Source organism: Pelodiscus sinensis, chromosome 9 (genome assembly GCF_049634645.1).
Source record: "Pelodiscus sinensis isolate JC-2024 chromosome 9, ASM4963464v1, whole genome shotgun sequence".
NCBI lineage: Eukaryota > Metazoa > Chordata > Testudines > Trionychidae > Pelodiscus > Pelodiscus sinensis.
The window spans coordinates 31113058-31136388 of record NC_134719.1 but is presented as its reverse complement, the minus strand read 5'-3'; the positions used below and the strand labels follow the sequence as shown (position 1 = coordinate 31136388).

Here is a 23331-nt window from a genome sequence, read left to right as displayed (position 1 = left end):
CTTAAGATTAGTAGAATGCTAAATCACAATGGTGGACAAGACAGAGTATGCTTGGGAAACTGGGCCTATTTAAATAAAAATGTATTTTAAAACACTCAACTCTAAATTATATATTTAGGAAAAAGGAATGCAGGCCAAATGTACAGAACAGATTGCATCGTGGAAAATAGTGAATCTGAAAAGGATCTAAAAGTCATAGTTGACAAGCACTTTAACATGAGCTCTTAGTGCAATTCTGACAAAGTTAGCTAATGAATTCTTGATCATATGAACAGGAAAGCAGTCAGTAGAAGTAGAAAGATGATTTAACTTGTATAAGACATTAGCGATACTTAAACTGGAATACTGCATCCAGGTAAGGGGTCAACATTTGCAGAAGAAAAGAACCCCTCCTCAGCCAGGAAGTAGCTAAAACAGGCTGTAGGGAGCTTACACAGAGCCCTGGCCAATCAGGGAGAGACTTAAGATTTGAGAGAGAGCAAGCATGAGTAGTACTAGGCAGGCCCACGGGAGCTAAAGACAGAGGTCAAGCCTGATACATGCCAGGATGCGGGCCAAGGAAGTGCAAGGGTCACAGGGGAAAGGAGACAAAATAAGGGAAAGGAGGAAGAGAGCAAGACAAGTGCACTGCGAGAGTCCCTGGGCCAGACCCAGAGTAGTGGGCAGTCTTGGGTCCCCCCTTACACCACACCTTGCCACCAAGAACTGTGGTCAATTAGGAATGTTAAATTAAATTAACTAATTGAACAGTTGATGGGATTTCCATCTACTATTCCATCAGTCTATAAGGGTATCTCCACCTGCTGAGGCTTTTGTACATTTCAAAAGCAGTCATAGCAGAAGCAACGTGAGTGGAGGAATGCGGAACTCTGTGTGCAGCCCAGAGCCAACGGGAAGTCCTGCTGACTCCAGGCTCTACACGGGCACTTCCACTTTGAAATGGACTTCCCGCTGGCCCCGGACTGCACACAGAGTGCCAGCTTTGAAATGTACAAGAGTCCCCAGCGAGGGCTCTTGCACATTTCAAAGCAGAAGCGCCCTCATGGAGCCTCAGGTCAGCAGTGGACTCAGTCCCCCACTGACCTCAGGCTCCATGCTATGCTGCTGCTTTGAAATGCCATCCTGGCATTTTCACAGAACCTGGTATCAGCTGGGGAGTCTCCAGCTGATCTCGGGCTCTGCATGCTTTGAAATGGCACTCTAGAATCCAGGTTCCGCGGAAATGTCAAAGGTTGCCCAGCGTCAGCTGGGGACAGGAGTCCCCAGCTGACCCCAGGCTTCATGCGGTGCTGCCCCTTTGAAACGCTGCTGCAGCATTTCAAAGAGGCAGTGTCACAGAGTCCAGGGTCAGCGCCGTGCAGCGCTGCCACTTTGAAGTGCTCCCTTTCCCCTCCACTTTGCTGCCTCTGACAGCGGTGCACAAGGGGGGCGGGGAGAGGGAGACTGACTAGTTGACTGGAATATCCAATAAGCATTTGCTTCTCAGATAGTTGACTAGTCATTAACATCCACCTAAAGACTGGATAGTTAGAGAAGTAGATAAGAACCATTAGTTAGCAATTAGAGAGGAAGAATACTAACACCAGATTCTACCCTAAGAACCACTGACACCTTCACTGTTCGTTTGGTTGATAATGTCCCAGCCATCCAGTATCTCGATTCAAACCACTTGCATGAGAATTAAACTTGTGAATGAATTGTAGTTCCAACCCTTCCCCGTGTTTGCTTGTAGAATTGGACTTGGAAAAAATTACATGTCATCTCTGTCAGAAAAAGCCAATCAATAAATGAATGTGATGAAGTTTTACCATCTTACAAGCAATTTTACATGCCTTTTTTACCAGCATCATATAACAGCATATTGTTCTCAACTTTGATTCTATTTTAACTTTTGCCATATTACTGCTGAATAAGCATATTCAAACTGCTCACAGGAAGAAACCACATTAGTACCAAGGCAGGCTGAACTCTTCAAAGCATTAGTTAAATCTTTGCAGACTGATATATACAAAGGTGCTGCTTAGTTAAGAAACAGAACAACATAACACTACAAACACAAGCATTAGGGGTAGAAAATCTTGCATAGCATGTTTTCTATTTTATTTGTGGGATAGTTGGAAGGGCAGACAGATTGCTATTGCAGATGGTACATAATCTTAAACTTTTTTCAATAAAGTTTTCTAATTGGCATAATTATTTTATCCCCTAGAGACCTGATTATCATAATCAACTATAATTAATTCCAAATGAATTTTAATGGTCTGTTGAGCCATCATACAAGTTACACTTTAAGATCATTCTACATAGTTTTTTTCCAGAATACATGCATGTGGCTAGTACTAGTTCATCATTGAAATACTAAGTTCAAGGACTGAAAGCTCTTCTCTGGTCTTTCTCCCAAGACAAAAATAATTCCTGACATACTGACTAAAGGTTGGACATTCATGGTCCGGTGTCCTCAAGTTCTGACTGGTCCTGAACAGGGAATTTGCCAGACTAGGTGAGGTCAATTCTCTAGCCACCAGCCACTCTGCTACTAGGGCTCTCTGGTCTGGCCACATCCCTACTGCACCAGAGAACTCCTACGGGTATAACTCCCCCCCCCCCACACACACACAAGTAAGGTTTTTTTTTTAAAAATAGCAGCTGGTTCTACAAACTAAGAAGCCAATTCCAAACAAAGAAGGGGTGTGTGCGTGTGCACACACCACACCACCACTGTCTTTCAGGATGCAACATGTACAAAAGCTCTTTACAAATATATGTTAAGGTGGGCAAAGTATAAAATTAACATTTAATAAAGTAGATCTATTTGTGAAGGTGATATTAAAAAAAGTTGACTCTGGTGTATTATATCTAAGGGTATTCCTCCACAATGGGAGGGAACAAGGGGTAATCCAGCAGATATACTGTACTTAGATTTCCAGAACGCCTTTGACAAGATCCCTCACCAAAGGCTCTGAAGTAAAGTTAATTGTCAAGGGATAAGAGGGAAGGTCCTCTCATGAATTGATAACTGGTTAAAAGACAGGAAACCAAGGGAGAAAATAGATTGTCAGTTCGCAGAATGAAGACATAGCTAGTAATATCCCCCAAGGGTCTGTACTGGGACCTATCCTATTCAACATATTTATAAATAATCTGGAAAAAGGGGTCAGCAAAAAATTAAAAATGAAACTGTTCAAGATAGTCAAGACCAAACAGATTGTGAAGACCTTCAAAAGGATCTCTCAAAAGTAGGTGTTGGGCAACAAAATGGCAAACCAATTTTAAATGTTGATAAATGCAAAGCAATGTACACTGGGAAAAAATAATCCCAACCATACATACAGATAGCTATAACTACTTCAGAGAGATCTTAAGAGTTATTGTGGATAGTTCTCTGGAAACAACCAGCAGCAGTCAAAAAAGCAAACAATGTTAGGAATCACTAAAAGAGGTAGAGAATAAGCCAGAATATCGTATTGCCACTATATAAAAACCACAGTATGTCACATCTTGAATACTGCACAAAGATGGAGTCACCTCATCTCAAAAACAAAAAAAAGATATATTGACACTGGAAAAGATTCAGAAAAAAGGCAACAAAAATGATTAGTACCATATGAAGAGGAATTTAAAAGACTGGGACTTCTCATCTTAGAAGAGAGAAGACTAAGGGGATATATGATAGAGGTCTATAAAATAGTGACAGGAAAGAAGAAAGTGAGTAACTTTTCCTTTTTTGCTTGTTCCCACAATATAAGAGCTAGGGGTCACTAAGTAAATTAGTGGGCAGAAGGTTTAAAACAAAAGGAAGTTGTTCTTCATGCAGTGCAGTGTCAACCTGTGGAACTCCTTTCCAGAGGATGTTAAGACTACCAGGATTTTAACAGGGTTGAAAAGAGATCTACATAAATTAATGGAGGTTAGCTCCAACAAAACTTATTAGGCAGAATGGGTAGGAATGATGTCACCAACTTCTGTCTGAAATGGATGAGAGGAGAGGGATCACTTGAGGATTACCTTTTCTTATCACTTCTTCTGGGGCATCTGGCATTGGCCACTGTTAGAAAACAGGATACTGCGCTAGATGGACCTTTGGTCTGATCCAATACAACTTCTTATGTTCTTGTGTGTGAGATGCAAAGGACAAAACAAAGTAAGAGTGAATGAAGGGAAGTCTCAGACTTCAAGACTGCATGCTCTCCTACACTAGCCTACTCCACACAAAACTGTCAACATTGGAGGCATGTTTGTTCTTTTCCTCTCTCATCCCTTCCAAGGAAACAAGCCATCTCCCACACAAAAAAATAGAGCTACACACCACATACAGCTTTTTCCTATCAGTTTTAAGAGCATGTTGTTGTTTCAGACAACTGCTATCAACCCAAGCATTACAATCCACCATACAAAAGGATATGTAATAATTGTAAACACTCTATACTTTGGGGGAGCCTCCTGTAATCCCCATATTCCTCCACTGTATATAACGGTGATACTTCACACAAGTGTGGTGGAAGATCATGATCTGGGGAAGTCATCTTTCTACGGAAAGTTAGGAATGTTAAAATACAAGTAATTTCAGCGGTTACACAGGGGGCAGCGGTCGACTCCGTGGGACCCACCGCACATGTGGAGCTGGCTTAAAAGCACAAATCAGGAGCTTTCATGTAACCATAAGCATTAACTGATGAGCCTAGACTCATTAGTTAACTGTTTACATGGTTACACTTTCATATCCTTAAACTAAACGATCTATGTGACCTATATGATCTAAGTTCATATCCAGCTGAATCCTATTCATTACTTAGAATCTGAGTGTGGGGTTTTGTTTTTTTTTTTTTTTTTTAACTGGACAAAGTATTTGCTATGGATGAAAGAGTTGGCCAGTTTGAGTTATGCACACTGATGATTTAGTTTGGCAAAACTTATTCCCATAAGCAAAAACACATTATTAATCAATCAACAGCTTCATGTCAACATGTAGTAATTGCACTTTAAGATACAGGCAAATTTTGAGACCATGGAATTATTCTTTGAAGCTCCCTCACCAATTAGGGTCACAACTTTTAACATGTTTTTAACTGAAATATTCAATGATCAGTTAAACATCTGTTTCACATGTCAAATTCCTTGATTAATGGAAAAATATATTAGGTGTACCAGTAAAGCTTCTAAGCTCCTGCCCAAATGCTGGATGTAGCACATTCAGCTTTTCTGCCATTTGAACTCTCAGACATACTCTAAAGAATGGTGGATAAAAACAATTTCATTCAAATCAACTTTTATTTAAATAAAATACATGTGTTTTTAAAACTATACCTACTGAAAATTAAATTTGAAACCACAACAGCTTATACTAAAGATAAACTTACTGAAAATTAAATAATTTAAATTAAATAAAAACATGAAGCAATATGTATTTGCTGCCCGGTTTTAAATGAAGTCCAATTGCTAAACTGGTAGAATAGAAGTCACTGGCTAAGCATATTGCACCAGGGTTTGCTTAAGTGATTCACAATAGGGATGTAAGGGAGGAATCGACTAGTTCGCTACCCAATAAGCCTAGGCTTATCAGATAGGAGTAGTCAGCTTGACTATCCCCACTACCCTACTGCCTCTGTACCCTGCTGTGGACGGGGACTGCTGCGTGGGCAGGCATCCTGGCTCAGTCCTGCCTTACGCCAGGTGCAGGACCAACATGAAAATTCTGGTGATATTATTGATGATAATTACAGAAAAAGGTATTGCAATGTTCCCACGTATGTGGGGTGGTTTTTTGTTTTGTTTTTTGAAAGTCTGTTATTCATACACTTCAGGCAACTTGGAGGCTCCTACACGTGCTGAAGTGCAGGTTAACTTTACACTCAATCCCCAATTTAACTTGAAGCCTGCTTTAATACTGCTTCGGTAAAGACTTCCTTGACAAGCTGAAGCTTTGCTCCTAAGCTTACTTTTTTACTTCAGTAACAAGGGTGTTAGGTATGACATTGGAGTCAGGATGGATTAAAATAGCACATTTATATATAATCTGCTGTGACGGTTTTAATTTGAAGACAATTAAAAATTACATGTTTGGTGCCAAATTTTAAAGAGAGTCCGCCTGAACTGGTGGCCAGAATTTGTTAAAGTACGAAACCAGCTCGTTCTCCACTTTTAGTCTATAAGTAACGAAGTTCTAAAATCTTAAAGCACATGAAGACCTGAAACAATGTTTTTAATTCCCTAACTAGTAAATCAGTTAGTTTTGAGAAAGAAAAGAATTTATGTATTAGCACTTTAAGGTAGTTTTATTTAATAAAAAATACAATGTTTTTTAGTGTGTTTTAAATTAATTTGAATTTACAACCAATTAGAGCGGGACACAAATCCCAAATATGAAAAATGTGAGAGGGACAGCATGGAGAGGGAATGAGCAGTACAACAGAGACAGTGCTGAGGCAAACTGAGTCCTGCTACATAGGCAGCAAGAGGGAGGGGGGATGTGAGTACTCAACTCGAGGACTAGTGACTACTCCCTTAAACATCTAAATGGCCGTCACATATTCAAAATTTCAGAACAGATTTTAAAAATAGTCAATGGAGCACTTGCCCTTAACACAAACCATCACTACTCAGCACTACTGCCTAAAATGTATGCTCATATATACAAAGGGGCAATCTGTTCCTAATTCAGTCACTATATCAAAACAGAACATTACAGATGGGATATAAAAGCCATATGACCCAATTCCTGTTGGACTACAAAATATCAAACAAAAAGGGGCACTGTCAATCAATTTTGAAGCAAAAACTTTTTTGTTGATCAATATTTTATTAACATATTGATTCAATTGGTGGCACCATCATGATATAAAATAACTGCCAAATGCAGCTATAGAGTGAAATGCGGCTATAGAGTGAGAAACCTAATTCCATAATATGGGATGGCCCAGAGATTAAAGCCAGTTATAGTCAGAGTTGATTTGTGGCAGAATGTTAAAGACAGCATACTTCTAAGTCATGTTTTACCTTCACATAAAAAGGTAAAACTCAATCATCTTACTAAATAGTTAATAAGATTCAGATATGCTTAATTAGAAAACTGCAGCAAAAAGCCCTTAAGATTTGTTAGAATTTTTAGAGAACAAGTACATTTTAAAAGTGTTTTCTACAAAATTATAATCAGGATTATTGGTTACATATTAATACCCTACCCAAAGAGGTACTCGAAGCTGGATTTTTTACATCAGAAACACTCTGAAAGACAGCAAGTTAAAATAACTGCTAGCAGAGTCCAGTATGCCCAAAGATCTATCAGTTTCTGGGAACATGGGACTTTGGAAATGGCCAATATTTAATACACACTTGTAAACATGTAACCACTGCACATTTCAGCCGTTAGAACCTTGGAAATGGCCAATATTTAATACACACTTGTAAACATGTAACCACTGCACATTTCAGCCGTTAGAACCACACAAAAACACCCACATTTTAATATCCCCTAGTGTTCACACACGCTGCCTTTCAGTGACAAGGATATGTAGCTACAGCCTTGGCACTAAAAGCTGCATAGTGCAGACATTCCCTTCTTAGGTATGTAACCTAACTTAGGGTACCATAAACAAAAATGACAGAATTTTTTTCCTCTTCATTCTCTACTTAATCTACTCAGTTATCAAAAAGCCATCTTATTTACTCCACAGTAACTACACTTCACACAAAAAAACACCCTTTTCCAAAATAGCTTGGGGAAAAGACGCAATAGTAAATCCTTCCATATTTAAAAAATTCCCTTAATGGGCGACTCAAAGATTTTGCTATTCTGTTCACATGAAGCAGTAAGATCAAAACCCCTTAAAAATGAGAATCCTTAGACCAACTTATCTGATATTAAATGTTAATACTTTCTTTACTTTTTTTTTTTTTTTAAATAGAAAAAGATTTCCCATAAGGAAGAAATACAGGCAGTCCCCGAGTTACGCGGATCCGACTTATGTCGGATCCGCAGTTACGAACGGGGTTCCTCTCCCTGGTCTCCAGCAGACCAGGGAGAGGAAGCAAAGCGGCGGAACACGTGGGCAGCGGACAGGGCTGTCCGCTGCCCACGCGCTCCGAGGCTTGGCTCTGATTTGCCCCCCCCCCCCCGTCCCCCTGGTCTGCAGACCAGCGGGGGGGGGGGGGGCAAAGCAGAGCCAAGCAGCGGAGCGCGCGATCAGCTGACAGCCCAGACCCATCTGGGCTGTCAGCTGGCAGCGCGCTCCGCGGCTTGGCTCTGCTTTGCCCCCCCCCCCCATCCCCCTGGTCTGCAGACCAGGAGGATGGGGGGGGGGGGCGCAAAGCAGAGCAAAGCCGCGGAGCACGCGGGCAGCGGACAGCCACGGCGCGTCTGGGCTGTCCCGCTGCCCCCGTGCTCCGTGGCTTTGTTCCAGACACCTGTGGTACAGCAGCTGGGGCGCTGCCAGTTGGTCCCGTAGCGCCGCTCTGGGCGCTACTGGACCAACCGGGCAGCACCCCAGCTGTTCTGCCCCAGGCGTCCTGATTCAGCCACTGCTGGTCAGATTCAGCAGCGGCTGAATCAGGACGCCTGGGGCAGAGCAGCTTGAGTGCTCCTGGGTTGGTCCAGTAGCGCCGAGGAGCGGCGGCGCTACTGGACCAACCCAGCAGCACCCCAGCTGCTCTGCCCCAGGCGTCCCCAAGTCAGCCGCTGCTGAAACTGACCAGTGGCTGACTACAGGAAGCCCCTGCCCCGGGCTTCCTGGAATCAGCCGCTGATCAGTTTCAGCAGCGGCTGAATCTGGACACCAGTTCCGACTTACATACAGATTCAACTTAAGAACAAACCTACAGTCCCTATCTTGTACGTAACCCGGGGACTGCCTGTATTGCCATTTGGTGTTCTCATCAGTTATTCAAAAGAAAACTAAAAACCAAGTTCACAATACTACCGTTAAGCATTTTTAAAGCAACAATAAGAGCACAGTAATGTTAATAATAAAGAGAAAAATTAACCATAATGTGAGAAAAGCAATGTCCAGTGCAAATTCTCTCCCACAATCATTAGAGGTAAATATTATACATAATAATTACTTTGGAATTTAGCTGCAAGGAGGATTGAATTATACTTTCAAGAAAACAAAATCTTCCCTCTTTCTCTGATTTCCATAAAGATGCATCTATTTCTTATTTCATGTGAGTTATTTAACACTTACCTTGAAAAAGAATGAAAATCTTGTTGCAATATAGACATCTATGTATTTGCATGTCAAGGAATCTTGTTCCATCATAAAGTTTCAGGAAATGCTCTTTTGAGAGTTTTACTCAGACTCCGCACACAGGTAGAACTATTTTCTGCTAACTGTCCCATGTAAAGTGACAGTTTCCTTAGTTAGAATGTAAGTCACACAGTTATTTTTACATCCATCCAGACATGGCTTCTCATGTGCTATAGGTACATATAATTCAGTAACATGGACTTAAACCAAATTGCATATTGCTTGGACCATGTTAAGAGCAATATTTAATGTCACACTAAACATTTTAATAAACTTTTCAACTAAATTGCAAACGTTATTCTAAGCAGTCCATGGAATTGCTAGTGCTTCCACTCCCCATTTCTTATTCTTTATCTTGACTCCTGTTAGCCAAGTGTAATGGGCCAACATGGATTCATTTTGTTTAGCGAAACTATGTTCTCTATATCTCAGATGGATGGAAATAGCACTAACACCTACAGATCATTTCCAAAAAGATGACCTACAGCTGCTAATATACATCAATATACACAAAAAAGTAGGAGCACCTTCTGGTGAGCATTATTGTAGCAAGAAGTCTATTGAACAAAGGTAATACCTCATCAAGATAAACACATGTGATCTAACAGGTTGCTAAGCCCACATAGAATAAACTAAACACTAAAAATAAAAATCCCTTGTTTCTCCCACACCAACTTTGACAGCCACTAACAAGCTCATTATAAGGCTTCCCATTATATTTTGAATATCTAAGCTTATCAAGTTTAAACATTTTTTTTAAATAAAAACAGCACCAACATAACATAGCAATATTATGCTTGTCTTGAGTCAAGCTGAGCTGCATATTTTAAATCCTCTAAATATGTAACTTAATCATGTCCAGCACCTATCTATTAAGGAGGAGCAAAGTGTCAGGAAATCTTACCAGCATTATGTTAATCCTTTTGTGCAGGATTTGGATTTTCCTGCATGACATCTATTGACAGATACAGATGCACTGAAACCACTAGTGCCAAGCAATTAATAGACTTATGCAAAACTCAATTAAATCTTGAGTGCTGTAATATTTTGATTCGATAACAAGTATTTCCCTTTTTCACTAACACTGCTTAAATTATTTAAGCTACCAACAAAATCCAAATATCACCCCTCAAATTAGTAATTTTTAGTTGAAGTATAAATCAAGAGAACTATAAAGCTCATCCAATCACCAGTACCTTCTCACAGGACTAACTCCCATTACCTAAGCCAGATAAACCATGTCTAATAAATCTTCAACACAGACTTGAATACTTCAAGTTACTCTGATGTCACCTCTTTCATAGGCTGTCAACATTAAACTTGTCTCTGCATTCAAAATCTATTTCTTTTTTTAATCACTAGTAAGAACATTGTTTGAGTTTATATAAGAAAAAAAGGGAATAAATATACATTGAAATATCAAGAATCTTTCCATAAACCTACTACTGTGAGCGTATTAGGCAAATATAAATAGGCACTGAACTTGTTCTCAGCCTATTACAACATTTTTAGGTATTTCTGGGCTCTGCTGCTTTCCAGTTACAATTCTTGGGTAAATCAAGTGTACTAATTTAGAAATGGCACTTACTTACATTAGTTTGTAATTCTTGTTCTGCTGTTTAACATTTAATGTACACATGAAGTAGTATGTTATTTTAATAAACAAATTTCAACTGAAAAGTGAAAGGGTTTTTTTTTTTTTTACAGGAAAAAACAAATTTTATATGGTAGTTATTAGATACTAGTTTTTTACTGTTTAACTACTCTTTAGTAACACAGCACACAAGGCCAGTAAAAACACCACCACTACCTGCTAAACAGAGGTATTTAAAAAACAGGTATTCAGCAAGGGTAAAACAAATCATATGAATTTATAATTAGTGATCTAAGATTATTTTCAAACACACAAGTTTTAACTATAATTACATTCTGCGTTTTTATTATGTAAACATAAAGTACATTAGACTAAATATGTGTAGCACCACATTGAGGAGGAAGCAGAGCTGAACTTAAGCTATCACTGCTGCTCCTCAATCTCCAACTGTTCTCACACAACACATTTACTTGCTTTGTGACTATAAATATGCATGTACTTGCTTTGTAACAATAAATTTTTCCCAAAACACTACTCTCTCTCATTGGTTTAATGATCTTGCATAGTGAACATACACGTGGACTCAAAGGTCAGGGTTGCTGACTTTAAGGTTTACAACCCCTTTCACAGGCTCCTCCAAATCATTTCGCTCACCTCAAGTTATTTATGTTTACCAGACACGTAAACACAGGAACTACATAGGAGAAAAAGACTTGTGTTTCCATATTATCGAGGTCTCAACATATCAAAACGGGAAGGTTACATTTTCCAAACCCTTAGCCTGGTGCTGGTCCCGATTTGGGCACTGCCATCTCTCCCCTTCCAACTCCACCTTTCTTCACTGCACCCCTCTCAGCCCTACGCAGCACCCACCCAATCCCTGCATAGCCCCAATATCTCACCATGCCCCCTTCCCGCCACAGCGCTTCTAGTCCCTGGGCCTCATCCCTCTTCTGGGCATCTGGCACCGGCTCTCGCCAGCCCTGTCGCCCACCACAACAGCCTCCACCGCGCCGCTCCATCGCCTCCAACTACCCGTTCGCCCCTGCCCAGGTACCCCGGCCCTGGCTCTCTGGCCCTCACCGAGCTTGCCGCGGGACTCCTCCAGCTTCTGGATCTGGTTCTCTAGGAAGAGCACGGTCACCCCGAACGCCAGCACCGCCAGCAGCTGCAACTTGGGCGGCAGCATAATCCTGAGCAGCCCCATGAGCAGCAGCAGCAGCGCCGCCCGCCCGGGATCACGACATAACGTGGGGCCCGGCCGGAGAGGCCGAAGGCAGCCTCAGCCGGGCCGCAGGGACACAGCGCGCGAGGGTGGCGGGGAGCGCGCGCGAAGGGACAGACGGTCCTTACATCCCTCCCGAGGCCTCCTCCCGCCAGCCCGGTCTCAGCCACCCCCCCGGCGCCAGCCCGCCCCCCGCTAGCTTCCCTGCACGGCCGCCAGCCCGCGCCCCTCCCCCCGCCTGCGTGCGCTGCTCAGCAACCGAACGCCCAACCGCGCACACGCCCACCTCATACCGCCATTGACTAAGGAAACACACGCGCAGCCCACGGCTCCTTTCCCATTGGGCGACATCTCTTTCGTCCCGCCCTCTACCCTATTCCATTGACCAGCCAGTCCAATACACCACCCCCCAATGCTCCACCCCAATAAAGCGGATGTACGGACCTGACGCCCCTCCCCCCACGCGTTCTTTCTCGATTGGATACCTGTCCTGAAGTCCGGCCCTTCTCGCTCTCTATTATTGGCGTCGGCATCGCGGCAATCAGCAGAGTCGCAGTACTATTGGTTCATCTGGTTGCCAATCTTCAGGTTCGTAACTCAGACAACTAGAAGAAAAAGGACCCGTGTAGGGTCCCTACTTTGGTGCCTGAGCCAAGTCCCGAAATGATACCTCTCACCTACATTATAAGCCCCTTCCACCAATGGAGCCCAGTAGCTCCGCTTCAGGTTCTCTACCAAAGTAGCCCTAGGACAATCTTTTCCCTCGGCGGTGTAAGGAGCAAGTCCACTTTGCTTCCTTCGCCGTAGGCAATGAAAGGTCCGCTACGAGGGTGAGGTCCTGAGAGCGGTCCCGCTGCTGCGCTGACAGAGCAGTCCCGCACTAAGATGGCGGCGGCCGTTACAGGATCCACGGGTCTAAGGCTCTGGCCACTCGGGTTCCTGGCGCTGTTGCAGGCGGTGAGGCGGTTTCCAGTCTGGTTGGGCTCCAGGAGCGCGCTGCCGTGGGTCACTAGGGGGACTCAGCCCCTGAGGCCTGGCGGGTAGCGATGTGCCGGCGGCTGGGACAGGGATACGACGTGGCCTAGCGGCCTGGGTGGTTCTTCTCAGGCTCCTCTCGTCTCCTGTACCGACACCGGCACGTTTTCCCATGCCCTGGCCCCTCTCACGCAGACGTACTGTCTGTTCCCCTGCACCCTGCTGTGACTTCTACAAAGTGATTGGGGGAAGGGTTTGGTCCTGCACTAGCCCGTGATGGGTATGGGGGAGGGGGGGGGGGACGCGTGCTCTGCTTTAGTTTTAAAAGGTAGCGTCTCTCTTTTCCGGGTTATCCTCTCGGGTCTAACCTGAGCTGACTAAAAAGTTTCAGAGGGGTAGCAGTGTCAGTCTGTACCTGGAAAAACTAAAAAAACAATCTAAAAAAACAATCAATAGTCTTGCAGCACCTTAGACACTATCAAAAATGTAGATAGTATCATGAGCTTCTGTGGGGCACAACCCACTTTAGACTGTGCCCACAAAAGCTCATGATACCATCTATATTGTTTGTTAGTCTCTAAAGTCCTGCAAGACTGTTTGTTGTTTTTTTACGTAATTAAAAAGTTGTTGGCTGGTCTCATTTATACTGGAAGTGCACGTATTTAACCTGATACTTGACCATAGTGTGAGTGACAGCTTTACGTTCTCAAGATCATGAGGAAGGAGTGGCTTGGATTTGGAAGGGGGGATTGTGTAGTTTTCCCCTTTGGCTAATGGTTCATGGATGTGGCGTACCCTGTTTCCCCATTATTCCAACCATGAAAAATGTAGGATTGTATTTATACTCTTTCACTGAGTTGCAAAACACATGCATATTGAAAATATTATAAGAAGAAAATGGGAAGAAATAGTATAGAATCATAAGAAGGGACCTCAAGAGGTAATCTTCTCCAGTCCCCTGCACGCATGGCAGGACTAAGTCATCCCTAATGGGGGAACATGCACTCCCACCCAAGAACATGGAGCAGTGTTAAAGAGGGTGCAGATGAGGCCTGGACCGGTCCAAAGGTAGCATCCCTCACCTTTGCTTGGGGCCCTGTCTCCAGCCACATAACCACCTATGGCCCCACCCTCTTTCCCCTGACCCTGTCTGCTCCTGCAGTGCTACTTCTTGGCCCAGCTCTGGAAGGGTTAACAAGTTTTCCTTCTAAGTCTTCATGTTTTGTTTTTTTCTCTGGTGTTCTCTTCACTGGGATGAATGCTGTAATCATTCTCTAATGAGCTGAACTGTGTCCATGGTGAAAGGTGTGTTGGGGCCAGGAAGTTTTCTCATAGTTGAGCTATGTTGTTAGACTATATGCACACACAGAACTAGTGCTGCTGAGCTATTTCCTGAACTTGTATGCAATAACAGCTGTTCTGGGGTCTGCACTGGAGTAGAAAAGCAAAGTAGGCTTCAAGAAACTTCCCACTGTTATATTCAGAGACATTCCTAGGTGGTTGTTCAGCCTTGGACAACTCCCCCTTCATCCCAGACCCTGCATCTTCTCACCCCTGCTTCAAAGCCCAACCCTTACTCTGCCAAAAAATGCTGGAGGAGCAGAGCATGGCTGGTAGTGCGGCTGCTGGCATCCACACAGCCCAGGCCCTGTGTCCCCTGAAGGGGGGGGGGGGGGCAGAGCGGAGCAAGGCCAATCAAGCTGCCACCAGCCCACAGGGCCCTGCAAAGTACATGGTTCCCAGTGACTGCCCTAAACAGTTCAGTTGATGGGACAGCTCGGGTTACAGCCTCCGGAGCATCAGCAAGAGAAATTTGTAGCAGACCTACACAAGCTTATGTGATTTATCCACGCTGGAAAAAAAAATTAGTTGTATAGTCAAGAATAGAACTCTATAGTCCAAATTAGCTATCAAACAGCATTCCTTTTCCATAACTAGAAAAAATATTTTAAATGCTAAAACATATAATTGTTTAAATATTCACTTTCAGATTTGTGTTTATGGGGCGCATTTATCATCAGAAGCATGCAGAGAACTAGGCTTTTCCAGTAATCTGCTATGTAGTTCTTGCAACCTTCTTGGACAATTTAGCTTGAATCAACTAGATCCATTCTGCAGGGAGTGTTGCCAAGAAGAAGCTCAGTTTGAAACAAGAAAGGTAAGTTTAAAGCAAACCTTCACAATACTTTTTGAAACTTTTTAATTTAGGTAATAAGTTTCCTAAGGTTGTATAAATATTCTAATTAGAACCTCATTTAAATCATGGGGAAATATAGCTATTCCATGACAGTCCAATATAGATGATCTGAATTTGAAGTTTTTGCACAGTTAGGTTTGAGGCAATGCTCAGGTCTGGGTGGAAATACCTTTTGTTGTTCTACACTAGCCCTTCTGGTCACTCTAGTACCACTAATTAGCCCTGAAGGGAACTGTTCAACTTTAATTGGACTAATGATTGGAATTTGAAGGGAAAAGGGAAGAAATCAGATACAGAACTCATTGGGTTTTTGTTTGTTTGTTTGTTTGAGCAGCACCTATTATTGCTCTAATAACCTAAGTATTAAAGGACACTGATTTTGTGTATACTGTACTTTAATCTTTTAGTTTTATATTGATAGTTATTAGACAATCTTTTTGAGCGGCCGCTGTTCTTGTTTTCAATAATAAATATCAAAAATTGATAGATATAAAGTATACATCACAATAGCAAGCCTAATGATTTCAGTGTTACTAAATTCCAATAATAACCTCAGGTTTCCTTCCTATCTTCCTGTGGTTCTGAGGGATCAAGAAATTAACTCTTTTTTGCTTTGTACCAATATATATTCAAAAGTGTCAGCACATTTCTGGGAATTGCTATAGCTGGTAAACCCACTGAGAGCGTGAGTATAAAACGCTTCCTGGCCTGGGTCCACATAGAAGTAGTTCTCATTTTAATATGGCAAACTACTGAATTTTAAAATTATATAATAGAATGATAAACGATTAAAATGAATCAACTTTCGGTTTTCTAGTTCTTTTGTTATAAACATTGTGTATTGGTTTTTCTTTGGTTTGTTTTAAATATCATTCTTTATCTCTGTCTCTTTTTAATGGTAACAAATCAGTGTATGACTTCATCCTACTGGTGCAGTGAAAGGATTAACATTTGTAAATCCAGTATAAGATTCTTAAAAGTGTGCTAAAATAAAAAAAAGCATCTTACATGTTAAGAGATAGCAAACTCCACAGTACCACTCAGTATGTGTAAGTTTTAAGGATTCCTGTCTCTTTATATGTTTTATTTTTTCGTGCTTTCCTTGCCATTCTACTCTTCTTCTCACTGGATATGTGGGCTAGCAACACAGAAGGAAGACATGCTGACAGTCACTTTACAAAATAATTCTAGGAAGTTTTCATTGGCTGAAATCACAAAGGCTTAGTAATATAGACATGGCAGCTGACCTAGGGAAAATGGCACAAATATGTGGTGATGTTATGAACACAAATTGTGTGATAACTTGAGAGGCGATCACATTTATTGAGCCTTCGAGCTGCATGTAACAGTCTTCAGAAGTTAAGGAGCCATGGCCTACTTACTGGGCCTCAGGGATTAAGTCCTACAGGGTGCAACTGCTTGAAAGGAATGGAGATGCCTGTCTCCTAGAGCTGGAAGGGACCTTGAAAGGTCATTGAGTCCAGTCCCTGCCTTCACAGCAGGACCTAGTACCATCCCTGACAGATTTTGCCCCAGATCCCTAAATGGCCTCCTCAAGCATTGAACTCACAACCCTGGGTTTAGCAGTCCAATGCTCAAGCCACTGAGCTATCCCTGCCGCTAAGCCCCTGCTTGGGCTTAGGACTTCAGCCCCACTTCTGTTGAAGCCCTAAGCCCCTGCAGGCATACCCCATAGGGATGAAGCCACAAGACCCACTTTCCTTTTGGATAGAAGCCCTTACCCCACCACCCTACTGCAGGGCAAATGTCCTGAGCTCCCTCTCCACCCCCAAGTCTGGTAGTGGAAAACTAGTGTAGGGACTTAATTTTATATGTACTACTGGGGAAAGCTCATAGAAGAGGAAAAACTATATACGAAAATATTACTTCTGGGGGAGTTCTGTATCACTTTACATATGCAGAATTCATGGCCTGCACAGATTTCTTTGGTTCCCACACAAACACATGAAAGGCTACATGCCTCTCATTGGCAGTACAGGCAGATTGATTTGGGCACTTGGACATAAATGCCTGCCCAGGGGAAGCAGGAAGCAAAGGGAAGGCTAGGTAGACTTGCACATGACACTCCATCCCCCTTGCTTGCAATTGTGGCACTTTCTGCATTGACACACAAGACTTTGGGGAGTTTCTGAGATGATAGGTGCAGGGCAGGCTCTGTCTGCTCAGGTGGAGCAGAATGTAGCAGCCTTCCTACTTAGTGAATGGTTCCTGTGGTTCTTAGTGAAATCCCCCATGAACAGAATTCCTGTAAGCTGTGCACATGTGCATCCATTCAGGAGAAATTCAGATGCCAACAAGGATGCCATATGGCGGTACATATTCACACATGCCTTGGTGCACATAAAAGTTTTTATTCTGCCCCTGTATGGAAAAAGATTAGAGGGAACATTTCCCAGGAATATAAAACTATAGTATAAAGGAGCCTTATTGCAAAGGACAGTGTGGCCTTATAAATGCTTAGAATTGGTCTAAATTTTTTGACTGACAAAAATTCCTGTTAAAATGTGCTCAATGAACTGTTTTTACTGACCTTTCTAGAGATGGTTAGTAGCCAAATACAAACTGAGCTTGAGTCCTCTGCTTTTTTGTTGTATGATCAAACACTGAGCATAGGACTGAGTCTGTTGGTTGACTAAGAACTAGAAGTAAACAGGAAAAACTAAAACAATGAGTAGTCCAGCTACACCTTAAAGACTAATAAAAGATGTAGATCAGGGTGGGCAAAAGCGCCTCCGAGGGCCGGATCCGGCTCGCCATGCGGTTTGATCGGGCCTGCGGAGGCCCTGCCCTGCCAGGAGCACATGGCACTTTGAAGCGTCATGTGCTGCTCGTGAGGCAGGAGGAGACGTCACGCGCTCCGCCACCCCCAAACCCTGATTGGCCTGGGGGCAAGAGGAGCCCACGAAGCCTCTTGCTGCCCTGGGAGGAACGTGGAAGTGCCATGTGCTCCTGGTGCGGGGGAGGGTGTAGGGTGGGAGGAGGCTTTGCGCGCTCCCCTGCCCCCGAGCCCTCACTGGCCCGGGGGTGGAGGAGCATGCGAAGCCTCTTCCCGCCCTGCTAGGTCTTGAGTGCCTAGTGGAAGAGAGGGACAAAGGGGCTCTCCCACCCCCAGACTAGTCAGTCTGGGGATGGGGAAGCCTAGAAGCATCCTGGCCCCGCCCCTTCTGGTTTAGGCCCCACTCCTTCCGGGGCGGCCCAGGATGGAAAAGTTATTGCCCACCATTGATGTAGATGGTATCATGGGTTTTCATGGGCACAACCCACTTCTTTTATTTGAAGAAGGGGATTGTGCCCATGAAAGCTCATGATACCATCTGCATGTTTTGTATGTCTTTAAGGTGCTGCTAGACCAGTGGTCCCCAACCTATAGAGGCGCCCGGGGGCGGGGCCACTCATGCGCTGGGCACCCGGGGGCGGGGCCACGCGTCCTCGGGCACGTCAGGGGCGGGGAAGCCCTTGCACCCGGCGCCAGCATGTGCCCCAGGGCCGGGGCCGCCCAAGCACCTTGGGCCTTGGGCCCGGGGCCAGCACCGCCGCCCGAGCCGCGCGCCGTGCACCAGGCGCCGGTGCGTGTTGCGCGCCTGGGGCCGGCGCCTCCAGTGCGCCGTGCGCCAGGGGCGGGACCGGCCCAGGTTGTTGGCGGGCACAAACAAATGCCCCCGCGGGCGCCATGGCGTCCGCGGGCACCGCATTGGGGACCACTGTGCTAGACTGTTCCTCATTCTTTAAGTTTTCCAATTACAGACTCACTCGGCTGCCCCTGTGAAGCTTTAGAAGTAAACAGTTAACACCAGCTACGTTACTATTAGAGTTAGGGCTGTAAGCGACTAGTCGACTAGCTGATAAGCGAAAGCTTATAGGATAGTCAGCACACTACTTGACTGAACACTTCCCCCAGGGAGGCTGCAAAGAGGGAAGAAGAGGAGGTGCTGGGGAGAGCTGGTTCCCCCAGCTCAATGGGAGGAGGCAGAGCCATATCAGCAGCATTACACCTTTGAAATGTACAAGAGTCCCCACTGGGGCTCTTGTACATTTCGAAGTGGAAGCACTTCATGGAACCTGGGTCCAGCGGAGGACTCACCCTCTGGTCCCAGGCTCCATGCTGCATTTCAAAGGCAGAACACAACAGCACTTTCATCTTCGAAATGTAGCAACAGCCCAGCAGGCTCTTGCTACATTTCAAACTGGAAGCACCCTTATTGACTGATCGAATAGTTGATGAAAATTCCATGGACTAATTGATTATTTGATTAATTTTAACATCCCTAATTAGGGTACATCTACACAGCCGGGCTAAAGTCGAATTAAGCAACATAAGTTCAGCTACATCAATTGAATAGCTTAAGTTGAAATAGCTTATTTTGGTTTTTGGCATTGTCTACACAGCAGGAGGTCTTTCTTTACTCCTCATAAAATGAGGTTTACCATGAATCAGAGTAACAAGTCTTCCGGCTCAACATTATTTTGAAATAAAGGCTTGTAGTGACACGCACAATGTTATTTTGGAAAAACATCAGTTATTCCGAAATAACACTGCCTTGTAGATGTACCCTTAGAGAGGATTGGAGTATTTCCTCCAATGCTCCTTACTCCAAATCTCCACCTATTGTGTTGTAGTTCACAAGATTAAGGCAGTTAAAGGAGAACTAAAAGAAAAAATCCTGGACTGATATTCAAACTGCTTGAAATCTGGACACTTCACTTATTTAGACAATGCAAGGCTTTGGATTTGAAGATAATTTGCCTTGACATGGGATTTTGGCTGTATTTTGAGCTGCTTAAACTGGTAGTTTGATGTTAGTACAGTTAATTCTTTTACTGAAAAAAAACTGGTTCTGCTTTTTGGCTATTTAGAGAGGTTGCACCACTACTTCCAATTCCCAAACTTGTGTATTATATACATGAGCCTCTTTATATATTATATACATGAGCCATCTTGTATCAGTTGCAAGGTCCCTCCTTGTTTTTGTACTTAGTTTATTTGTTCCATGATTGTCCCTGATTGTCTTTTAGCCTACAATATGTAAGTGCCTGTCTGGTCTGGTTATTTTTTTCCTGTCATAATAATGAAAAACATCTACAAAGCTACTAGGTAAAATATATCAAACATTTAATTAAAGGGGATCCTAGGACTTGCAAAGGGCAAGCTATCTATCTAGACAGAATTCAAACTTGAGAAGATATGGATTTTCTTCCTATTGAGAGGGAACAGTTAACTGAACATGAAAATAAGGAGTAGACGTATCTGTCATCAGCAACTAGTTAATTTTAATATAATGTAAGAAGAAGTTCAAAGAATGCGGTAATAGAAGCGTATTAGATTTCAAGAAGTCTCTGTGGGGACTTGAAAAAAATCTAATGAATATTATACAGTTAGAGAAATTACTGAATTGCTTTAGTATGAAGAATGGAAAATCTAACGACAGTTAAGGCCAGTAGCAAATGTAAAGACAGTTAAGGCAGATCCCAGATTCTGCTGAAATGCCGCGCTGGGGGTCAGCTGGGCAGGCTCCACATAGCATTTCAAATTGGCAGCATAACATGGAGCCTGGAGTCAGCAAGGACTCTGAGTCCCCTGCTGACCCCAGGCTCCATGAGTGCGCGTCCGCTTTGAAATGTGCAAGAGCACCCACTGGGAACTCTTGTACATTTCAAAGCTGTCACACCTGTATGCAGCCCGGAGTCAGAGGGACTTCCTGCTGGCCCTGGGCTGCATGTGGTGGTCCGCATTCCTCCTTTGAAATGTGTAAGAACCCCATCAGGACTCCTGCAGAAGTGCCTATCAAGTAGTCAATGGAAATTCCATCGACTACTCAACTAGTAAATTAACCATAATTTAACATCCTTACAACCATCTACATGCAAACCCCACCAGCCTGAAGCTCTTCAATTAAAGTATTTTGGGAGCAAAAGTAATCAGAATACTATTGCAACTAGACAAATTGACTTGTATTCCCATTTTGATTAATATTTTCCTGGAGGTGAACTTGAATCTGTAGATACAGATATATTCAAACCCCATTCTCAGTAACAGTTTACTCCATTCCATCATTAAGTAACTTGGCTCAAGCAAATAATCAAAATTGTCAAGTGATTACATGCTAAAGACGAAATTTTCAAGCATAAAATGAAGAGTTGTGCTACAGGAAAGTATGAAGGACTTAGTGATAAAGTGCTGTTTCCATTTGCTTCTGGTTACCCTATGAATTTAGGATTTCAGCAATGATTTCTGCGAAAACCAAATATAGAAAAAAATTGGACTGTGAAAATAACTTACATCTGGCACTATCAGATTCAACCAAATGTACAACTATGCAGTTTTAAACAGGCCCATTATCACTGAAACCTGCCCAAAAATTCCATAATTTCAGTTTGTTTTTAAAACCCAGATTGGATAATTCAATTACCAGTACAGGCAGTCCCTGAGTTACGTACAAGATAGGGACTGTAGGTTTGTTCTTAAGTTGAATCTGTATGTAAGTCAGAACTGGCGTCCAGATTCAGCCGCTGCTGAAACCGACCGCCAGTTCTGACTTGCATACAGAATCAACTTAAGAACCCCAAGCGTCCCCAAGTCAGCTGCTGCTGAAACTGATCAGCAGCTGATTCCAGGAAGCCGGGGGCAGAGCAACTCTGCCTCGGGCTTCCTGTAGTCAGCGCTGGTCAGTTTCAGCAGAAGCTGACTTGGGGACGCCTGGGGCAGAGCAGCTGGGGTGCTGCTGGGTTGCTCCAGTAGCGCCGCTCCTCGGTGCTACTGGACCAACCCAGCAGCACCCCATCTGCTCTTCCCCAGGCGTCCTGATTCAGCCGCTGCTGAAACTGACCAGCAGCGGCTGAATCAGGACCTGGGGCAGAGCAGCTGGGGTGCTGCCGGGTTGGTCCAGTAGTGCCCAGAGCGGCGCTGCAGGACCAATCGGCAGCGCCCCAGCTGCTCTGCCCCAGGGTCCAAAACAAAAGCCTGGTCTGCTGGGGGGGCACACTAGCTGCGCCCCCCCACCCCCCCAGCAGACCAGGGACACGGGGAGCAGAGCCGCAGCGGCAGCGGGTTGCCGCGCCTCTGAGGCTTTGCTCTGGCAAAGTCTCAGAGGCGCGGGACCCCGCCGTGGCTGCCGCTTCAGTCCCGGTGCCTGTGGTCTGCTGGGGACGGCCCCTTGCTGCCCACCCCACCTCTGAGGTCATTCTGCAGTGTAACTGTCCCTCCTGTCAGGCCCCTCCCTTTCCGTTTGATAAGAAATAATCAAATTCCACACATCCTATTATTTTAGCACAACCAAGCCCTGACCTTGTTTTAAGTTAAGATAAAAGGAAGCTGCATACCAAATTTAGTGGTTCTAGCTCTTACTGTTTAGGAGGTGCTCTTGAACAGACTGACTCCTGGACGGACTGACAGACAGACAGATGCACATTCCTAAAACATACAGTAAGGTTTTTTTGGCCTGGGGAAATGATTAATGCATTTTTATACAAAATCTCTCAGTCCCTATGAATGCCAGGGTAAATTGTTAATCTACAAAATTATTAAAGAAATGCTGAGTTGGACCTATATTTTAAAAAACAGGTTTGGAAATGAAGCTGAAAATTCATTCTTAAGTCAACTTTGTCATGCTTACTATAGGTAATGAAATTGTCGCTGTTCATTCTTTTAAGATATCTGCACCACTATATACAAGTTTATTTTGTGGTCAGTTGCTGCTAATTCAACAGAAATAGTAATACATTAAAGGGAATATCACCCAGTGATGACGATTTAAATTAGGAAAAACCAAGTTAATTAAAAAGCATAGAATAAAGCCACCAAATGTAAACTGTACAGGTTATATTTGACTTTCTTCACGTAAAACCTTATGCAGTTCTGCTGTATAAGTTGCATTGTATGGATCCTTCCTTGTTACTCACATTTTCACTTGTAAAAAGAGAATGTTAATATCTAACTACCAGTCATTAGGTTAGCCCAGGTGTAATGTATTTGAACTTAATGAAAAGCAGTTGTGTTTCACACTTATTACTGACAGGTATAATTTGGCTTGTAGCGCCCTTGTTCTATGACACGTTATATTTAAAGATGGAAAGCACCCAGTGT

General features: G+C 43.5%; 2 protein-coding genes across 3 annotated transcripts in view; one reads left to right on the top strand and one right to left on the bottom strand.

Annotated features, from left to right (window-relative positions):
* The window catches only part of HS2ST1 (heparan sulfate 2-O-sulfotransferase 1), a 149476-nt gene extending 137182 nt beyond the window's left edge, over positions 1–12294 (bottom strand). Inside the window, exon 1 of one of the 2 annotated variants that reach the window (XM_006120249.4) lies at positions 11917–12294. In XM_006120249.4, the coding sequence (XP_006120311.1) occupies positions 11917–12040 (124 nt within the window). In that variant the 5' untranslated portion in view covers positions 12041–12294. Of the gene's footprint in view, positions 1–9176; positions 9471–11916 lie in introns of those variants that run through there. The other variant, XM_075936408.1, reaches the window with a different exon arrangement.
* A 563-nt stretch (positions 12295–12857) lies between these two features.
* SELENOF (selenoprotein F) overlaps positions 12858–23331 on the top strand; it is a 32272-nt gene continuing 21798 nt past the window's right edge. The window contains exons 1-2 of the mRNA XM_006120250.4: positions 12858–13015; positions 15024–15191. Of these exons, the coding sequence (XP_006120312.2) occupies positions 12944–13015; positions 15024–15191 (240 nt within the window). The 5' untranslated portion in view covers positions 12858–12943. The remainder of the gene's footprint in view (positions 13016–15023; positions 15192–23331) is intronic.